This window comes from Bos indicus, chromosome 28 (assembly GCF_029378745.1).
Source record: "Bos indicus isolate NIAB-ARS_2022 breed Sahiwal x Tharparkar chromosome 28, NIAB-ARS_B.indTharparkar_mat_pri_1.0, whole genome shotgun sequence".
NCBI classification, from domain to species: Eukaryota; Metazoa; Chordata; class Mammalia; order Artiodactyla; family Bovidae; genus Bos; species Bos indicus.
Window position 1 is genome coordinate 13,600,821 of NC_091787.1, and position 20,836 is coordinate 13,621,656.

At 55.2% G+C, this 20,836-nt stretch overlaps 1 protein-coding gene across 1 annotated transcript in view; it reads left to right on the forward strand.

The window, feature by feature from the left end:
* Positions 1 to 6,926: 6,926 nt before the first annotated feature.
* RET (ret proto-oncogene) overlaps positions 6,927 to 20,836 on the forward strand; it is a 54,912-nt gene continuing 41,002 nt past the window's right edge. Inside the window, exon 1 of the mRNA XM_019953957.2 lies at positions 6,927 to 7,212. Coding sequence (XP_019809516.1) covers positions 7,143 to 7,212 — 70 coding nt within the window. The 5' untranslated portion in view covers positions 6,927 to 7,142. The remainder of the gene's footprint in view (positions 7,213 to 20,836) is intronic.

Below are 20,836 nucleotides of genomic sequence, written 5' to 3' on the forward strand. Positions count from 1 at the left end.
TGGCCAAAGTATTGGAGTTTCAGCTTTAGCATCATTCCTTCCAAAGAAATCCCAGGGCTGATCTCCTTCAGAATGGACTGGTTGGATCTCCTTGCAGTCCAAGGGACTCTCAAGAGTCTTCTCCAACACCACAGTTCAAAACCATCAATTCTTTGGCGCTCAGCCTTCTTCACAGTCCAATTCTCACATCCATACGTGACCACAGGAAAAACCATAGCCTTGACTAGACGGACCTTTGTTGGCAAAGTAATGTCTCTACTTTTGAATATGCTATCTAGGTTGGTCATAACTTTCCTTCCAAGGAGTAAGCATCTTTTAATTTCATGGCTGCAGTCACCATCTGCAGTGATTTTGGAGCCCAGAAAATAAAGTCTGACACTGTTTCCACTGTTTGCCCATCTATTTCCCATGAAGTGATGGGACCAGATGCCATGATCTTCATTTTCTGAATGTTGAGCTTTAAGCCAACTTTTTCACTCTCCTCTTTCACTTTCATCAGGAGGCTTTTTAGTTCCTCTTCACTTTCTGCCATAAGGGTGGTGTCATCTGCATATCTGAGGTTATTGATATTTCTCCTGGCAGTCTTGATTCCAGCTTGTGTTTCTTCCAGTCCAGCGTTTCTCATGATGTACTCTGCATAGAAGTTAAATAAGCAGGGTAACAATATACAGCCTTGACGTACTCCTTTTCCTATTTGGAACCAGTCTGTTGTTCCATGTCCAGTTCTAACTGTTTCTTCCTGACCTGCATACAAATTTCTCAAGAGGCAGGTCAGGTGGTCTGGTATTCCCATCTCTTTCAGAATTTTCCACAGTTAATTGTGATCCACACAGTCAAAGGCTTTGGCATAGTCAATAAAGCAGAAATAGATGTTTTTCTGGAACTCTCTTGCTTTTTCCATGATCCAGCGGATGTTGCCATATCCGGGGTGGTTGCCATATCCTCCTCCAAAGATCTTCCCAACCCAGGGATCAAACCCACATCTCCTGTGACTGTTGCAATGGAGGCAGATTCTTTACCACTGAGCCACCAGGGAAACCCAGGAAGCATACTGGGTTCCCTTCAAATTGTTTAGATGGAGCATCTGAGTATCGGCTGGGGAGAGGGGTGTCTTGGAGCCCAGACTTCTGAATGATGATTAAGAGTTGAACAACAGAGGGGGCCAGGAGCAGGCAGAAAGAGCTTTCTAGACAGAAGGAACAGCCAGTGGAGGTCAGTGGCCAGAGAATACGTGGGGAGTCTGAAGTCACTGGGGACAGGGTGGCTTGGGAGCAGAGGGATGTGGGCCCTGGAGAGGGGCTAGATGCTGAGTTCCCAGCCCCAGTGAGCAGGGCCTTGGGTCTCAGGCTGCTGCACAGAGTCCCCTGACAGCCCTTCATTACCACATATTAATATGCACGAGCTCATCAGCCCTTTTCCAAAGAGGCCCCTGAGAACAGGGCCCTCCAGCGCCCACTCTGCCTACAGGAGGCAGGGGTTTCAGGAGATGTGGTCAGGCTTGGTGCTGGGTCTGGAGGGAAACAGAAGATTCCCCAGGATGAGAGACAGTGTGCCCGGGGGAACCCCAGCAAGACTGCTGCTGTTGGGGTGGGGGTGGGGGCTCTGGCACTTTCAATCCACCAGGAAACAGAGTGGAAGCTGCTGGATCAGAGCGCCCACTGGGACTCAGCAGGCTCTGGCTTCTCTGCTCTCCCCACGGCGGGGGAGGTTTGGGCTAGGAGCCTGCCCAGCCCCCCAGGAGCCCCAGGGAGAGGCTGGGAAGGTGTTTCTTAGAGCATTAGAGTGCCCAGTAAGTATACTAGCCATGTATGACTACTTAATTTTACATTATTATAAATTCAGTTCCTGAGTTGCACCATCCACAGCCACACTTGGCTAGTGGCCATCACATTGGATGGGACAGAAGAGGAAGCTGCCGCCATCACAGAACCTTCTGTGGACAGCACTGGGGATGAAGGCCAGGCTGGCCAGCTTCCCAGTAATCAGGGGTGCTGAGGGGTGCCCACCGGGACGGGGTAAAGGGTCAACAGCAGGGCTTGGAGCTACCCCCCCTCCCCCCGCAATTACCTAGGTTCAGACAGCCACCTTTAGGGAGGTGTTGGAAAGGAAGCAATGGTGGCACCCTAGCTCTACCCGAGACAGCACCCCCCGACCTGGGGCTGCTCCCATCGCTGAACAAGGTCTTTAGGAGCACTTCCTGGATCGGGGTGGGAGCCCGGGGGTCAGTCAGTGCCCTGCTGCTCGTGGGCCTGTCTGTAAGCACAGGGGGTTGGGGGAGCCACACAGGTTGTGCCCTCCCACAGGCAGGTGGCCGGCCCCCCTCCCCATCCCTTCCAGGGACAGTGGCAGCCCCCCACACACTGTCTCAGCACCCGCAGGCCTGAGACGGATGTAGAAGCAGCACAGCGTGCTGGAGCTGCACCCACCCCATCCTGGGCAAGGAGGCCTCGGAAGCCATTTACAGGACATTAAGTCAATGGACTTCCTATTTGTCAGCACACCAAAAACACAGCAGGCTTTTTCCGCTCCGAAAGATTGCCTGGGTCAGAGCACTCACGGTGCCAATCCTGCAGGCTGTAACCCTCTCAGAGACCAGAAGTGCACCTTCTAGAGGGGTGGGGTGAGGCTACCGAGGAGGTGCTTCAAGGGGAGACAAAGACCCCTTATCCCTGCTGGGGCGACAAAGGAAACCCAAGGGCCACCCTGTCACCTCCCCACTCCCTGTGGGCAGCACCCAGAGCTCTGTCTTCTTTGCCCAAAGTCAACTCCTCGGGACACCCGCCCTGATACCCTGCCCCGTGTCCTTCCCCATCTGGGGTCACTTGTGAATGCCCTGTGTGTCTCTGCCTTACCTGTTGGCGATTGTCCTTGAGAAGTACCCCAAAGGGAGGGTCTTGGCTTAGTTCACTATAGTTTGAAAAGGGTGCCGGGAAAACAGTCAGTGCCTGGCAAATATTTATTAAATAGATGAACTTTTCAAGAAGAAGAGCAAATGATAAATGTGCAGATCGGGTGAAATACAGACCCAGATATGAATTTTTGAGCAAAAACAAGGCTCAACTTCATGCTTGTTGATCATTTTAGGTTACATGACCAGGGACGGACAACCAAGGCTCCTCCCTGTGGATCCTGGCTAAGTAAGCAACGCTGCCACAAGGCAGACCTCCCTGGCTTTGTGATTCTGCCCTCCCGAAGCACATGCTACTTGTCACCAGTTTCGTTTTGTTTTTCCACTGTGGGCCACAGACCAAATCGAGATGCGTCATCCATCTTACCTGAAGGTTTTGCCATTTCAGTTTGAAAACCGGAGAAGTCATAAATAGGTTTTGCGATAGTAAAGGTAAGCTTAATTTTTCATTCACCTCTAGCTAATAACTGATGGGGAGGTTTGCCTTCGCTTCTAGAAGCAAAAGGGAAAAGAAAAGGCTTCCCAATGACAGGATAATTTGTCAAAAAGTTATGAGTGAGCACAAGCAGGGCTGTATAGGAAGTGTGTATTGAATGATATGACATACTGGCTTCTAATTGCTGCTGCCTTTCTGATCAATAATACATGTTTTCAAAAAGCCTTCTGTTTGCATTTACACAATGGACTGTAACTACTGCAAAGGATCCATTAAGACCTATTTTAAAAAGTGCATTCGTAAAAACTTGTCTAAATCTGCATTACGAGGCAGATTATGAAACTGCCCTGGGAGATGTTTTTTTCTAAAGAGCATTCAGGCCATATCTGTCGGACTGGCCAATTCGAGCTCCCTGTTACTGCTATGGCTTGCTTGTAAGCCAGGACAGGCCTTCTCCTTGGTGTCCTTGAGGCAAGAGGCAGGCACTGCCAGGCCTGAGGCCCCATCAGGTTCCAGCAGTCTCTGGCCAGAGGTACCCTTGGGCTGGGGACTTGATGTGAGCAAAGCCCCCAAAGCCCAGGTGAGATATGAGCATAAATCAACCCACCACTCCCGAATGTGTAATTACATGCTCAGATAAGTGCTGTAGTGGCAAAGAGGACTCTGGGGTTCTAGGGCTCTCTCTCCTTCCACTAAGAAAGCTGTAGGTCCTGTGGGGAGGGCTGGAGACAGGCATTGGCTCCTGCAGGCTGGTATCTTTGGCTGCCATCCCCATACAGGTAACATACTTGTTACCTGTGCAGGTGGGAAGCCAGAGCTAAGGGCAGCAGACAGCTCGTTTTAGGGGCCACCTGTGTTTTGTGCTACCTGAGCAAGGTCCACTAACCACTCTGGCCTCGGCCTCAGCTTCCACAGCTGATGGGAATCAGTGATGACCAGGACAGCTCCTGCCCATTGCCGCGGATTCACCTGTCCTCAGGCACCTAAGGGGAGGGAGCTCTGCTTTCCTGAGGCCCAGAGATGTTGCAAACATGCTAAGGTCACACAGACTAGAGACAGACAGCTGGGATACAATTCAGAGCCCACCTACAACCTTCACACCAGGTCGCTGCCCCCAGCCTACCACCCAGACAGCACCTTGGACTTTAGAGGACCCCTGGAAGAAGAGCCAAAAAAAAAAGCTCATTTTCTAGAAAGCCAGAAACTGTGCTGATTCTGTCAAAGCTTCATTTGGGTTCAGCCTCACAGCAATGCCAGGTAGTTAGTTACTGTATTATTACTTCCATGTTCTAGTACATGATGAAGACCCTGAGGCCCCAGTGATGCAGCTAGCCTGGTTCTTGTGCTGCAGGGAGGAATGGAGAAGAGATTCTTCCAGAGAAGGGGGAGGGAAGCAGGCAGGGAGGAAAACGAAGAACAGAGGAAGGAAGGGAAAAGAGCAAGGTGGGGCCAGAAATTCAGAGGAGAAAAACAACTCCATTGAGGTGGCTCATGGAAGGGTGATTGGGGCCAAGAGTTGACATCAGGCTTTCTGGTGGAGGTGGGCCTTGTTTGGGTCTCGTGGGTGTCTCATGGATATGCAGGACCGGAGGCCAGAAAGCCCAGCGATTCACCTCTGCCCTCTCCTGGATGACTGTCTGGTCGGGTCTCTGGGCATACACATGGGGGAGAGTGTGCATCCGCGTCCCTGTACATGACACAGGTACATGCTCATGCATACATGTGTACATACACAGGTGGGGACAGAACTGCACATAGGCGGCTCCCTGGACTTTTTTCTAAGAAGAAGGCAATACCCCCACCATAGTGTCAGATGTCCTCTCAAGACCCCCAAGGGTGGTGGTGGAGAGGGAGTGGAAGGGCCTGAGGGGATCAGGCAGGAGCACAGTGTCCAACAGGCCCTTGAGATGGTCACCCAGAGCACGACTGGACATTCGGCCTGACCAGTGTCAGCCAAGGCTTGGCTGGGGCGGTTCCACAAGGGTGGGGCCAGTTGGAAGAATGCTCCAGGCTACCCCTCTTCCTTCTGCATCCTCCTGCCACAGAAGCCTGTAACAAAGAAGTCTCTCTTGGGATCTCCCTTCCTAACTCAGGTCCCTTCGCTGTGCACAGGCCTGAGCGCTCAGCCTTGGTGGATATTATTAGCACAAGAGGTAGGGCCGGTCCACACCCAGGGGAGTCCCCCACAGCCAACTCCAGCCCCAGAGGTCCAAGGGCCTGAGGCCCTGGGACGGTGAGGCAGGAAACACCAGGTCTGGTGGCCGCAGGGTGGCTCTCCTGAGCTGGCAGCACTGTGCCCTGGCCTTCTGCCAACAGGCCGGCTTGGACATCTCGGCTGGCAGAGCCCCCAGCCAGCCTGTCTTGGCAGCTCCTCCTCCTGACGGCGAGTGACTTCACTTTGACTTCATATCTGCAGTGATGTGCACAGCTCTTACTCAGCCCTGAGCTCAGCCAGGCAGGAGGGCGCGGCTCTGTGCACAGCAGGAAGAAAAGACCCTGAAATAGGGGCACCTCAGGCTTAGGGACCTGGGATCCTCCCACCCCAAGGTCCAATGTGCTTCCCATTCCTCTGCGCCTTGGTGGGGGCCAGACCTCAAAAGGCAGCTTGCAGGCGGGAGGAGAACAGTGGACTTTTCCCACAGGAGCCTAGCACTCACCCACCACCTCTCCCCAGGACCTCCCACGTTAGGGATCCAGAATCTTCCCTCTTTAATATCAGATGTGTTTATGGGCATCATTTCTTGGGGCAAAAATTTAATTCCTTTGGGCTCCAGTTCCTCCTTGCTACTTGCTCTGCTACCCTGTCAGCCCCACATCCTAAGAATTCTAATGTGTGGTGGGGGAGAAAGGGTACTACCCTTCAAGCATCCCGTTAAAGCCAGCTCCCGTCTCTTTGAAAGGTGTGCCCAGTCTGATTCTTGTTTTCATTGGCTGGACCAGTCCTAAAGAGGGGTTCACAAACTAACGCTAGGACACCCCCGAAGGGACTACAGAAGCCACGCGCCAGGCGCACCCCTGGAGTGCGCAGAAGGCGCGCCGGCTCGCGGCCGCTCGCGGGGGCTCTTCCCCGCCTCCCTCCTCCGGCCCCAAGAGAGGCCGCGCTCCCACCGCACCTCCCCCTCCGAGAAATGGCGGAGGATGCGCGCCGCGCCCGGAGCCTGGAGGCGGGGCGCCTGCCTAGTCTGCATGTCCGCTCCGGCGCACCCCCCCCCCCACCCCCCAGACCCCGCATCCCCGCCTGGTTCCCCTGTCCTCTCTGGGCGGCAGGGAAGGTCGAAGCGCAGAGACAGCGAGAGGACGCACAGGCTGAGGAAGAGTGACTGTGCGTGCGGAGGTGCGCGGCTTGGGGCTGCGGCTGCCAGGCCGGTACCCGGGTCCCACACCTCGCCCCTACTCGCGGAGCTGCACCCTGCGTCCGGCTCTGGTCTCCTAACCCTCGCCCCGGGGAAACCGCACCGGGCATCGCCTGGAGTGGTACCCCGCGCCCCGCCCTTACTCCCGCACCCTGGCCCCTCCCGCCCCGCCCCCGGCCCGCCCCCCTCACCGCCCCGCCCCGCCCCTGCCCTCGCTTCGGGTGCAGCCCGCGCCCTCCCCGCCTCAGTCCCGCGCCCGGAGCCCCGCGCACAGCTGCGGAGAGTGCCTGGGAGCCGGCGCCCCGACGCTAGGCGCCCGCAGTGTTCGCCGCGTCCTCCGCTCCGGGACGGGCATGGGGCGGCCCGGCTGAGTACCGCACCCCGCCGCTGAGCCCCCCAGCCCAAGGAAGCGTCCCTCTCGCCGCGGCCGCAGCGTGCATCGGCGATGGCGAAGGCGACGGCCAGCACCGTGGGGCTGCGGTTGCTGCTTCTGCTGCTGCCCCTGCTCGGCGAAGGTGAGTTCTGTCGGGGACTGGTGCCCGCGGCGGCCGGGGCGAAGTTGGCTCCGCGCGGTGGAGTGGACGCGTTCGAAAACGCCCTTCTGTTTGCGGCGGGCAGCGGGCCACGCAGTTACTGGCCTCCTGGGCTCCACTGGGAGTGGGGTTGTGTGGCGGGCAGCGCGCCTCGGGCCCCAGGCTGGGCGGGTCTCGGGCCGGAGCGGGACACGGGCCGGGCGGCCAGGGTCGGTGCCCAGGGCCCGAGTCGCAGCCGCGCTTGCCTGCCTGGTTGCGCCTCGCGCCACAGCGGCGTCTCGGGGCGAACCGAGCGGGTCTTGCCGACGTTTCGGTGCAGGTGGGGGAGGACGGTAAGGTAGCCCTAGAAAGCCTGTCACTGGGGCAGGAGGACTTGTGTTTCTGTAAACGATTGCTCCGTCTTGGTTTCCTTTTCGCACTCCACGTCGGTGCGTTTCTCCTCCAGCTCTGATGTCTTTTCTCAGGTGAGAGCGGAGGAGATCTGCTCTTTTTAAAACGGTTGCTTTTCCCTTGTGCGTTGTTGCCACCCTACTCCTTAAAAATCCCCCAAGCCTGTGGCCTCCAGGGGAGGCTGCCCTCGAGGGCCCGCTCGGGCTGGCCCAGCGCCTCCGGCCCTGGTTCCAGTCCCACTTGCGTCTTTAGAGTCTCCTGCTGCTGCCCCGCAGGGGCACCTGAAGGTGTGGCCTTTGGTACCAATTAACGGTTCGGGGCCAACCTGCACCAAGCGCTCTGACCATCCTGGAGTGGAGTAGGGCTGTGTGCCATCAGCATCGGTGCTGGGAGGATTCGAAGGCCCCCACCTCCAAAACTCTTGACAAGATGAATGAACCCCAAGGCTGTGGAATCTTTCCTCCTTACCCCCGTGGCCACGAATTTTAGTTTCTCTCAAATTGTCCCCGATTTCTCTTTCTTAAATACTTAAATGTATGCACCAAATTTCCCTCTGAGAGTAGCCCCCGCCACCCTCCCCCACCCTTCCCTGCGGCCTTTGGTAATACAAAAGGTTTCCTGCTTCTGGCCCTGGGTCCTGCATAGACCGTGGGTTCACAGGCCTGCCCAAGGTTTCATTTGTGTGACTGGATCCTAAGCTCTAGAGGCAGATACTTAGACTAGGATGGGTCCCCAGCCCATCACAGGAAAGGCAGGGGAAAAATCCTTTCCATGCCCGGGGGAAGAATGGGGGAAACACTGGGAGTCTGGGGTCAAGATGCTGTGAAGGGGAAACAGGCAGGAGAAGGCTGAAGACAGGACAGAAGTAAACACAGACGAGGTGTTCAGAAGATTTCTTGTTAACTCTGCTTTGCAACTTTGTAGTGATGGGCGGGTGATCAGGTGAGAGCCGGAAGCCAGGGTGGGCTGGGCGGCCTCAGAACCTAGCAGAGGACTTCCCATGCCTTTCCTATGTTTAGCCAGGGTGTCCAGCTGAGGCTAGGAGGACTGGACTGGGAGCGGGGCCGCTAGCATGGACCTGTGACGCTTGGTAGGAATGCAAGTGGCTTTTTCACAGCCTGGACTCACGGAGTTGGGTGGTGGGAGAAAGGCCCTCCAATCCAGGGAAAGCAGCTTTCCTGCCCCACCCACCCTTCCAACGGGATGAGTAAGAAACATGATTGGTGACACTGAGAGTGGAGAGGTGGCCCCGCGGTACCCAGGAGGAGACAGCGGGGCGTTTGGAGAGGCCTGCGGGCACACTTTACTCAGAGTGGCAGTCCTGGGGCTCTCTTGGTGTGCTCCAGCCTGCCGCTAGTGAGTCGGGGCCACTGCTCCGGGACGCGCCCAGGCTGGGAGTAGCCCGGCCTCGGGGCGCCCCCTTGTGGATGCAGCCCTTCAGTGGCCTTCCTTCATGGTACCCTCCTTCCTCAAATGAGTTACCTGGGGGATGGGCTGGGTCTCTAGGGGATGAAAGCCTTCCCTGCTGGCCTAGACCTACCTCCCCGAGACCGGAAGCTCTCTTCTGTGCTGGACGGCTGATGAGAGGTCGGGTAGGGAGGCAACCAGATGGAGCGGCGATGGCCTGGACCCGAGTGTTGGGGAAGCAAAGCACTGCCTCAGGGCTGGCAGGGATGGGCTAGAGGGCTCAGGGGTGCTCAGAGCAAGGTCATAGGACATCACCAGACCCCTAGGGTGTGACCCCCTCCACGTGTACACACTCTCATTGTGTAAGAATGCGCATGCCTTCAGAAAAAGGTGCCATCCCAGACACAGACTTCCAGAGTAGGGCAGGACTACTCACCCACACTCTGGAATCAGTGTGAGGGCACACACGGGCACACACACACTCCTAAATCCATGCTCACACACTCTCACACTCACTCTTGGCGATCATTGAGACACCACTGCCCTTTCTCAAGGATACGTTATCATGAGACCTGTAGACACACTCACGCCCATGCCCGGCTCCTCACACTACACCCTCATCTGGGAAACCCAGCTCCCCTCCCTGCCACTCCCACACACTGGGACCCCCGTGTGTATACACAGGGACACCTGCCCCTCCCTGCTCACACTCAGGGGCACAGCCCGTCCACCTGGGGCATCCTGGATCCAGAGCTAAAGAACTCCCATCTAGAAGTTGTTCTCAGAAGAGTGTGTGGCGTTTGGCTGCTCCAGTGCAGGTACGGCGTCCCTGTGGCGTGGATGAGGAAACTGAGTCCCAGCTTCCAGGGCTCGCCCTGAATGTCTCAGGCTGACCGCTCACCCAGCACCTTCTCCCTGACCCCCTGCTCTTCCTCACTAGGCCTCACACCTCCCATTTTCCTGGCCTGGATTCTGGGGTCCCATTTTGCTCAGCCCCTCTGCCCACTAGGAGGAACCTGCCCTCTGTGCCTGCATGCCCCTGGGGCCTCTCACTCCCAATACTGGCCATGACTTACAGCCTGCTCTCCAGGCTGCGGGCCCTGCCCCTCTGCAGTTGGACCTGGGTGTGCCACTTCTGCCCGGACCAGCGGGTGCCAGCACAGCCCCTCAGCCAGGAAGGCTGCTCTTCCAACCTCTTTGTTTCTCTTTCCGCCCCTTCCCTCTCTGGCCAGGGACGAGTGATGGTGTGCTTCACCAGGCTCACCCGGGTCCGGCTCCTTTCTCCCCCTCCTAAGCCCTTCTGGCCTCTGGGAGCTGCCTGCGCCCCACACTGACTGTCCTGGGCCCTAGCAGAGTCTAGCCTTCTGAGGGAGCAAGGGATTGGGTCATATGGTAGGCTCCTAAGGGTGGGGTCTGTGAGCAGAGAGCAAATGGGGAAGTTTATTGAGACCATTGCAAAATTGCCTTTATTCTGCAGAATTGCATTAGGGATGGCTAAGTAAATCACTGTTTCCTTGGTGGTGTGAAGAAAATGGGATTCTTTCACCTAATGGGGTGCTAATGGCCTTTTAGCCAGGGGAGGAGAAAACAAATTAAAAATTATGGTATCTGTTAAACTGGAGTATGGGGTGCCAAGGGGAAGCAGGGTGGGGGGCAGGAAACTGCTGCCTCGCCTGAGGGCTTCTCCCCCTGTGATCCTAGAGAGGTGTCCTCTGCCCATTGGTCTTAACTGGATCAGGTGATGCCAGCAAAGGCCACCCCAGGAGGCCCATGGCCTGCTGATCCTGTGCTCAGCACCGCCTGTCTGCTACTCACTGTATCCTCCCGAAACCCTGAGGGATGTGGCCTTGTTTTCCCATTTCATAGGTAAGGAAACTGAGGCTCCCACAGCCTGTGTACCTGAGCCTGTGAAGAGGACTTCATGACTCTGCACCCCTGGTCCTCTGGTTTTCAGCAAGCCCCTCTTCTGGGCCAGCGGCGGTGGGGACCTGAGACAGGGCTCAGGAGGGGTCCTGGCAGGAGAGGTGGCCCTGAGCCTGCTCACCCACTGGTCACCCTCTGGTGGGGTGCTCTGGGGCCCGAGGGACAGCCTGGCCTGGCTCTGGGAGGGACGTGTGCTGCCATGCTCCCCAACACCTGAGTCAGGAGCCCCCAAGACTCTGGCTGATTCTCAGGTGGGACTGCTACTGTAGCTGATGTCTGGGAATCCTAGGGGTCCAGGAACTGCCTCCAGGTGGGGTCCTGTCATAACTGGCCCCAGGGGAGGGGGCGTGCTAGTGGTGTAGGCTGAGAATGTGACCCTTGTACCCGCCTCTGCCTGGGGACCTAGAACCTGACAGAAGCCACTGTGCTGAGGAGTGGGGGTGGGGGGCAGGGGCTGGGCTTCAGGGCGCGTGGGTACAACTATGTCTCCTTACTTGGACTCCAGGACACACTGGGAGAAGAAAGTGCCCACTGGGCACCCCAGGAAAGAGGCAGAGCTGGAGAAGTGCCCCCCGCAACAGTATTGCTTCCTTCTATTCTGAAGAAGTGGCTAGTTTCCATTGTGGAGACCCAACCCCTTCCTGTGGATGTGGGGGAGGACACTTCCTCTTGTGGGGGCTGTGTTCCGGCTCCAGTCCCTCATCTCCTTCTCTTCATTTCTTTCTCTTCTTCCTCCTGGTTTCTGCAATTGTTTTTCTGAGAGAGTGACTTAATAGTAACAATAACACTATAACACTATTTCTATTACTAGTAGTAATAATAACACAATAACACTGGTGAGCAGCCCACAAACACCCTCCGAGGGTCCACCTGCTGCCCAGGGAGCTTCTCCAGGACTAGGGGTACACCCGGGGAGAACGCAGAAGGTGACTTTGACCTCAGAGCTGTCTCCCTATAGGAGAAAGGGGCAATAAAGGAAGCACCAAGCGGTCACTTATCTCAGATGTGTGTGTGTGATTTCAAATGGAAGTGCCTGGCAGAAGGCAGTCTGGGGGGCCGGGTGGGAGGGGCAATGGTGGGCTGCCAGGCAGGAAAGGGGCCCTCCTGGGCTTGGGCCACAGGGTGTGATGGCAGTGGAGGTCATCCCCTCCCTCCCTCCCTCTCACTTGCTTCCCCTGGGTCTTCACGGGCCGAGTGCTGTGCTTTATGGGTGGGCGCGCTTCAGCCCCTGGAAGGCTGGGGGATCAGTATGACTCAGAGAGATCAGCCCAGGATGTCCCTCTGAGAGCCATGACCTGGGTGGTCTCAGGGGGACTGTAAGGGATGTGAAGACTCAGGCTTCCAGAGCCCACACGGCTTTCCCTCCCTGCTCCAGAGCAGAAGAGTGGCAGCCCAGGCACCCCCCCCAACCCCCGTGTTGCCATGCTCAAAGGAGGCTGTGGCTCCTAAGACGGGCTCCGCCACATCTCAGAGGACCTGAGAGTATTGTCCTCTTTGGGCCGAAGCCCTGGGAGCCCCTGTGGACGGAGCCTACCTCCTGCCTGGCTTCGCCTCCCAACCTTCCCCCCATCCACCTTGCCTGAGCTCTGGGCCAGACGAGACCTGGGCTTCCGTCACAGCTGGGTAATGTGGGAGCCCCTGGCGCCTGTCCACTGGCTGGCAGCTGTAAGCCGGTGGCCCTGTGAGCTGTTCACTCCAAGACCCTGGGCAAGGTAGGGCGGAGCGAGAGAGGGTGGGGAGGCAGAACTGACTCCCCCTAGAAAACGTGGTTGTGGGGGTGAAGACGCCAGCAGGACCTTGGGGAAGGCAGTTCAGGCGCCATCTGGGCCCTCAAGGAGAGCAGGTGGCCAGCCCTGAGCAAACACCTCTGTTTGCTTTTGCCTGGTGAGTGGCTCCACAGAGTATAGCAGCCAAGGCACCACTGTAGAAAGGTCACCTGTGCACCTGGACAGGTGTGTGCCCACCTGTTGGTCTGGCCAATGCAGGCTCTCCATGACATCAGCGATACCTAGTGGGGCTGGGGGGCTCTGTGGCAGGCAGGGCCCAGTCCTGGGACCAGTTCAGGGAAGATGCCCCTGCCCTTACAGACCCAGGTCCTGGGTCTCAGGATGGGCCTCAGCCCACCGCCCCCAGATTCAGGTACTGTGACTTTACTTTATCCCCATCTTAAGCCTTCACTCTTCTGACCTGGGAGCTACTGTCTGGGTTCCACAGAGCTGTGGGCTCCAGAAAAGTGCCCAAGGGGCAGGGTGGCCGGGAGAGCGAGGCAGAGCTCCGAGCTGTGCCCTGAGTACCAGCTCTGACTGCCCTGTGATTGGAGAAAGGATTCTGCTTCTGAAACAATCAGAACCTCCCTGGTGAGACAATGGACATCAGAACTGGTTCTAGTCCCCCATTCCCACCTATGGGATTGCCAGAAATTTCCAGTGGTTCTTAGTCTTAGCAAACGGGAAAAAGACACCATGTAAGTTCTTAAACTTTAATTAACAAAAAGAGTAAAAGAGAAAGTATAAGTTCCTAAGCTTTAACGAACAGCCTGGAAAATGCTTGGGAAGATATACGGTCTGTGTGCCAGAACCTGAGAGTGAGACAGGTGTGGGGGTGGGGGGTGATCTGGGGTGCACAGCGTGGTGGTGGGAGTCTGAGTGGAGGGAAGGAGGTTATGAAGTTTCTTCCTCAAGTTTTCTTCCCTTGAAACAGTCAAAGACACTGATACATTTAAACAGAGAAAGACCCAGAAGCTGGGGGGCTGATCATGAGTGGGCTTTCTCCTTGCCTCCTCCCCCATCCTGCCCTTCCAGCATTGCCCGTGGCACATCCACTGCTGTCTCTTTTTTTTCTTTCTGTCAAGGAGAAAGGATGGAATCAGGGCTCCATTCTGTCACCTCTTAGCCATGACATGGGCTCAAGGTTACCATGCAGTCTGTGCTGTGAGCACATGCTTTGCCACTGGGTTGAGCCTCCTCATCAGATTGGCACCTGCAGGGGATCTTTACAGGAGACCACATGTGTGACTCCACAGAGCCTTAAGAAGTCTCGCCTGGGACCCTCTTGAATCTGCTTCTGCAGCCTCCTATCCCCTGTACCTATATGAGCAGGAAAGACTGTGAACTTGGGGGTGACAGAAACCCCCAGTCTCAACGTCTCAACACTGTTCATTTGTCTCCTGCTTCTGGCTGCCCCCCACCCTTGGTAGCCACTCCCCACCTGACTGTGTGCACAGGAGGGGCCCAGAGCTCTGAGGAGTCAGGCCTGTAGGGCCCTGGGCTCTTTGCCGTTGTCCACAGGTTGGAATCCCATCACAGGGTCCTTCTCTCTGCAAGAGAAGCCGCTGTGCAGAGGAGAGCATGGTGGTTAAATGGGATGCACACTGGGGCACCTGTGCAGACTCCTGGGGTCCCCTCTGGACTTGTGCCCCTGCCTCTTCCAGGGTGGTCTTTCCTGCAGAGATGGGGGCAAGAATGGGGTGGTAAACAATTAAAATTCACTTCTTTTGAGGTATGAAATTCACATAACAAAATTAAAGTGAACAATTCAGTGGGATTTAGTACATTCAAAGCATTGCACATTCATCACCCCTGTGTAGTTCCAGAACATTATTGTCAACCCCCCAAAGGAAACCCCATACCCATGAGGCAGTACACCTAGGTCCCCCACACTAGCCTCTGGTGAATGCCACTCTGCACCTATCTCTATGGACTTGTCTATTTTGGATATTTAATGTCAATTGACCTTTGGTTTGTATCAGGTTCCTTTTACTTGGTTGGAGGTATATCCACATTGTAGCATGTATTGGTATTTCATTCCTTTTTAAGGGTAATATTCCATTGCATGTATTGGGCTGGACAGGAAGTTTGTTTGGGTCCATGAACTTTTGGGCCAATGCAACATGTATCACATTTATGTATTCATTCATCTCTTGGTGGACATTTGGGTTGTTTACATCTTTTGACTTCTGTGAATAATGCTGCTGTGAACATTTATGTCTGAGTATCTGTTTGAATCCCTGTTTTCAGTTCTCTTAGGTGTTTACTTTGGAGTAGAATTGCTGGGTCATGCGATAATTTTAACTTTTCTTTTTTGAGGAACTGCCAAGCTATTTTCTGGTAACAACTGAAACATTTGACAATTTTAGTAGCTGTGTGTGAGGGTTCTAGTTTTACCACATCCTCACCAACACTTGTTACTTTCTGTTTATATTTTTAAATTGTATCCATCTTCTTGGATACACAGCAGTATCCTTACCTATGGTTTTGATTTGCTTTTTCTTAATTATCAGTGATGCTGAGAGTCTTTTCACTAGCTTCTTGGCCATTTGTATCTTTTTTGGAGAAGTAACTATTGTGCCCCTGTTTTAATTGGGTGGACCTTCTTTTGTTGTTGAGTTTACTTTGCTTTATCAGATTTCTACCAGGTGTTGCCAAGAAGCAGTTTTTGGCCAGAGACATTTCAGTGTCTGAACCCCAGGTCCCTTTTGAAGAGGACATGGGTTCATCCAATGTCCTTCTGTGGGGTTGAGTCACTGGGACCCTAAGGATAGTCTCAGAAGACACAGACCCTAAAGCCACTTTGAGCTCAAATGTCCCAGAAGCAATGGTGTCCCTGCTTATATGTGAGATGCCAGTGGCCAAGGACCCTCATGGCAGAAAGTGAAGAGGAACTAAAAAAAAAAAAAGCCTCTTGATGAAAGTGAAAGAGGAGAGTGAAAAAGTTGGCTTAAAGCTCAACATTCAGAAAACGAAGATCATGGCATCTGGTCCCATCACTCCATGGGAAATAGATGGGGAAACAGTGGAAACAGTGGCAGACTTTATTTTGGGGGGCTCCAAAATCACTGCAGATGGTGACTGCAGCCATGAAATTAAAAGACACTTACTCCGTGGAAGGATAGTTATAACTAACCTAGATAGCGTATTAAAAAGCAGAGACATTACTTTACCAACAAAGGTCCATCTAGTCAGGGCTATGGTTTTTCCAGTGGTCATGTATGGATGTGAGAGTTGGACTGTGAAGAAAGCTGAGCCCCGAAGACTTGATGCTTTTGAACTGTGGTGTTGGAGAAGACTCTTGAGAGTTCCCTTGGACTGCAAGGAGATCCAACCAGTCCATTCTAAAGGAGATCAGTCCTGGGTGTTCTTTGGAAGAACTGATGCTAAAGCTGAAACTCCAATACTTCGGCCATCTCATGCAAAGAGTTGACTCATTGGAAAAGACTGATGGTGGGAGGGATTGGGGACATGAGGAGAAGGGGACGACAGAGGATGAGATGGCTTGATGGCATCACCGACTCGATGCACATGAGTTTGGGTGAACTCCGGGAGTTGGTGATGGACAGGGAGACCTGGCGTGCTGCAATTCATGGGGTCACAGAGAGTCGGACACGACTGCGTGACTGAACTGAACTGAAGGACCATCCTGTAGAAGATCTGGGGCTGGGGAGGAAGTTGGGGGGTTCTGGGGACCAGTGACCTACCCAGCCCACTTGACAAGGCAGGACTGAGCAATAGAAGAACCCAGGGCTGTCTTGTCTTACTAAACCTCAATCCAGACTCTAAAAATAACCAGGCAGATCTGGGGTAAGTTGATTACCGTAATTGCAGCTGTGTGATGTCGTGCCGCCAGTCCCTTGAAGCTGTTTCCTGGGACAGCAGAATGTACCAAAGCATTGCGCCCCACGCCTCGCACCCAGAAGCTGCATGAGCGCTGGGACCCTGCTCAGGGTGGGACGGCCTTGACCGGGGTTAGCAGGAAGGCTTTGTGGGCCCAGGGAGGTCTCATTCAGCAGTCAGGGAGGAGGCGGCTCCTTGCCAGGCTGTCCCGTGGATGCTTCTGGGACTTTGTATGCTTCCCTTTTTCTTCCTCTTCCCACACAGTATCTGGGAGATTTTTGCTCTTTATTCAGACTCCTGGTTATTTATTACAGGTTGGCAAGTGCTTGATTTGGAAATGAAGGGTAAGTCTGGAAAGGAGGAAGCCAGTTGGAGACATGGTCTTCCTGACCTTCCAGAGTCTCAGCATCCTCTCTCCCTACCTCTGGGACCTTCCTGGTTTTCCAGGAGGTCCTGGCTGGGGGAGCACTGAGCTCTGTAATAGGACTGGGTATAAGGGAGAACTAGGGTGTAAAGACCCCAGTATGGGGCAGAAACACACCTCCTCCCAGCAGCCTGGCTCGCCCTCGTCCCAGAACGTATCTGCTGGTGGTCAGCCCCTGCGTGATCCCTTCACAGCCCGAGGCTGGGGCCCCAGCCTGTGACCCAGCAGACACAGACCAGGATCCCAGTGCATTCCCTCTTGCCTGTCCCTCTGCCCTCCTCTTTCCTGGGACCGTCCTCCTTGAATCACTGCATCTCATTTGCCTCAGTGGCAGACCTGGGTCCAGTGCCCTCTCCTTGACCTTGTGATGAAGGTCAAAAGAGCACAGGGACCACACCCAGGTTAGACTGAGTTCCCCCAATGAGAGGATCTTCCTTTGGCAATTCCCCCTCCCAAGACTCTCAAGGGAGCTGCCAAGAGACCCCGAGACTCCAAGGCTTCCTCCTGGGAAGCTGCCCCTAGGACTCTGGACACTGGGCTGAATGAATCCTGTCAGTCTCACTCCAAGGGTCAGAAGGTTAGTCTGCTTTTATTTTTTCATCTGTTTTGTTCTTTGAATAAATACTGCTGATGACAAGTTGTCTTTCATAAACCATGTGTTCTTTGTTTAAAAAAAAAAAAAAAAAGAAAGAAAGAAAGGCGGAGAAGTGGCTCTGGCTCCCAGCAGTAGGCGCTTGGTCCCAGCAGCCCTTCCAGGGAGGGTCCCTGTCCTGTTCACAGCTGGGAACAGACGCAGAGAGGGAGAGCACTGAGCCGGCTGCGGCAAGGCAGAGAAGGAGCGTGGCCTGGGCCTCTGCACTTGTCTCTCTGCTTTCATGAGTCACGCTGAAATCTCTGCTTTGTATCTAGACTCACTTCTCAAGGTGAAATGTGTGTGTGTGTGTGTGTGTGTACACATGCATGTGCACACACACATGCTCAGTTGTATCCTACTCTTTGCGACCACATGGACTCTAGCCTGCCAGGCTCCTCTCTCCATGGGATTCTCCAGGCAAGAATACTGGAGTGGGTTGCTATTTCCTCCTCCAGGGGATCTTCCCGACCTGGGGATCGAACTGGCAATAGTAGCATCTAAGAGTGGCAGATAGAAGGACCCCTCAAGGCTCACTCCTGTGTCCAGGGGCCATGGGCGCATCAGGCGCCCAGCATCCTCAGGTGCCTGCACATTCAGCAACCTTGACCATGTCCATCCCTGTTGGACAGCGCTGGCTGAGCAAACTCCCACCTGGTCGCGCCTTCCTGGGCCTTTGCTCTGTTTCACTGAGATATGAAAGAGCAAATTTCCATGAGGAGACTTTTAGGGGCACCTGCCTTTTCGAGGAGGCTGAAGAAGGCTATGGAGGATTATTTAGGTTGCATTTTTCACCTGGTCAGCAAGCAGGTGGATGGGTGGCCTGGAGTCCCAGGTCATGGTTCCCTGGCTTTTCTGCATGTGTGTGCACAGCCGTCACTGAGCAGAGGAGCCTGGTGGCCACGCACACTTAAGTCCTGGCTCACTCACTCTGTATGGCCTTGGGCAAGGTAGCCTCTCTCTGCCTTGGTTTCCCTGCTCTAAGACAGGAACCGGAAATTGTCCTTACCTCTGGCAGTTGCCCTGTCCATTAGTAGGGTGAAGCACTTGAAGCATTTGGAATAGAGCCTGTCAGGAAGATGCGTTGGCTTGCCAAACTGTTCGTTTGGGTTTTTCTGTAATATGGTGTATAAAAACTCGAACGAACTTTTTGGCCAGCCCAATAGAAGTTTCACCCGTGCTTAGGCAAATCCAACTCTTTGCAACCCCATAGACTGTAGCCCATTAGGCTCCTCTGTCCATGGGATTCTCCAGGCAAGAATACTGGAGTGGGTTGCCATTTCCTCCTCCAGGGGATCTTCCCAATCCAGGGATCGAACCCGTGTCTCGTGTGTCTCCTGCATTGCAGGCAGATTCTTTACCTGATGAGCCTTTGGGGAAGCCCTTGTTGGTTAATGTTAAACCTGGGCTGGGCGAGAACGATGCTGGGGGGAGGGGCAGAAACGGGCAGGACCGTGGCTATTCAAGGAGATCCAGCAAGGTGACGGATTTGTTGAGGTCTGAGTCATAGTGCCCTTCTGGGTGTGAGGGGGACAGAGTCAAAGCGGGGATGTCATGACCTGTCGCCCCCACCCCAGGCCAGGGCTGACACACCTGCCGTTAGCTGGGGCCACAGAGCACAGGAACCCCAGAGCCAAGGGAGCCTGGTGACCTGCACACAGTCATCAGCAGGCCACTTGGGTGGCCAGTCTTTTTCCAGCCAGGCCTTGCCCTGGGTAAAGAAATTAATTGTAACCTAATTGGCTGTTTCCTTTGCATAGAAGCCGGAAGGAACTGCCAGTGAGGCTGGTGATTAACTCAGCGGCAGCTGGGAAATCACATTTGGGCAGGAGTGTCCATCATCTGAGCGAGGCTGTTGCAGCTGGTCCGGGCGGGTGGGGACGTGGGTGGTGGCCGCGGGCGCTTGCTGGGTGCAGCCTGGCCCCCAGGCCTCTGGGAGCAGAAGGTTGGGGCCTGGGCTCAAGGGAGGAGTTTGGGCTGCTGGCTCCATGCATCTGGGCTGCAGACCTCGTGTGCACACCTCACTACCCCAAACTTCAGCCACAGCCTGACCCCTTCCCTCCCATCAGCGGAGGACTATGTGGATGGCATGGCGGAGGAGGGGGTTGTCAGGAGACCTAGGCCAGGTCGCAGTTCCATTCTGAGAGCAAGAGGTGAATTCTCTTTCCCAGAACTGGGAAACAGACGGGGAGAGTGAGGTCTGCAGTGAGAGCTCGGGCAAGGCGGGCAAGTCAGAGCTTTTCACGTGTGGAGGAAGGTGCCCGTGCGTACAGGTCTGTGGTGCCTCTGAGGCAAGGCCTGCTCCTCGGGTCTCTCCCCCTCTCTCCACCTGCTCTTCCAGGCCCCCAGCCACCCTGTCCAGGCAGGGCCCAGGCAGACAGGTGTGTGGGGAGACACAGTGCCCCTGCATGGGGTCGCCCGTCCTGCCCACCGTGGATCACACAGTGAGGCTCAGTCTGAAGGGATGATGGAGGGAAGGCCTGCAGAGCTGGGCTGTGTGTGAAGCCCCTGACCAGACAGGCAGGCAGGAGCCTGGGCTCTGCGCTAGACAGAATCCTCAGGAGCGTGGAGAGCCCCGGGCACCCAGGGTGTGCCAGGGTGGCTGCTCACTCCTCCTTGTGTGCCAGGCCATCCAGCTGGCCCTTGTTGGTTGCTCAGGCCAGACCCGGAAGGCCACTCAGCTTTGTGGCCACAGTGGCACACAAGCTGCCCACTGAGGGCTGCTGGCAGCATTTGGGAAGAGGGAATTTAAGACTGGAATTGAGGCTGCCCTCGTGGTGACTAGTGTCCTCACAGGGCACCAGGTAAAGTAGCCAGCCCTGGCTTTTATTCACCACCCACGTATGCACTTAGCTGTCCAGCTTTGGGAACGCCTGCACAGGCCAGAGTTTTCTTGATGATTTTGTAGACAGAAGCTTCAGTTCCCAGCATCAGGACTGGGACAAGCTGTCATATTCCCCGCAGGGAGGCAGTGGCTTGTGAGCGCTAAGCTGAGCCCAGGACCCGTGAACAGAGGTGGCTGGCTCTCAAAGTGAGGTGTCCGTGAACCATCAAATTACTGAAGCCAACCCAGGCCTTCCCTTCTCGCCTGCTCTGTGCCGGGCGTCAGGCAAGGTTCTGGGAACGCAGCAGTGAGCAGGACAGGCCCAGGGCTGGCCTGGTGAGTCTTTCCAGTCCAGCTTTCTTCCCACATCTTATGTGGGTCAAATCTGGCAAAGTTGC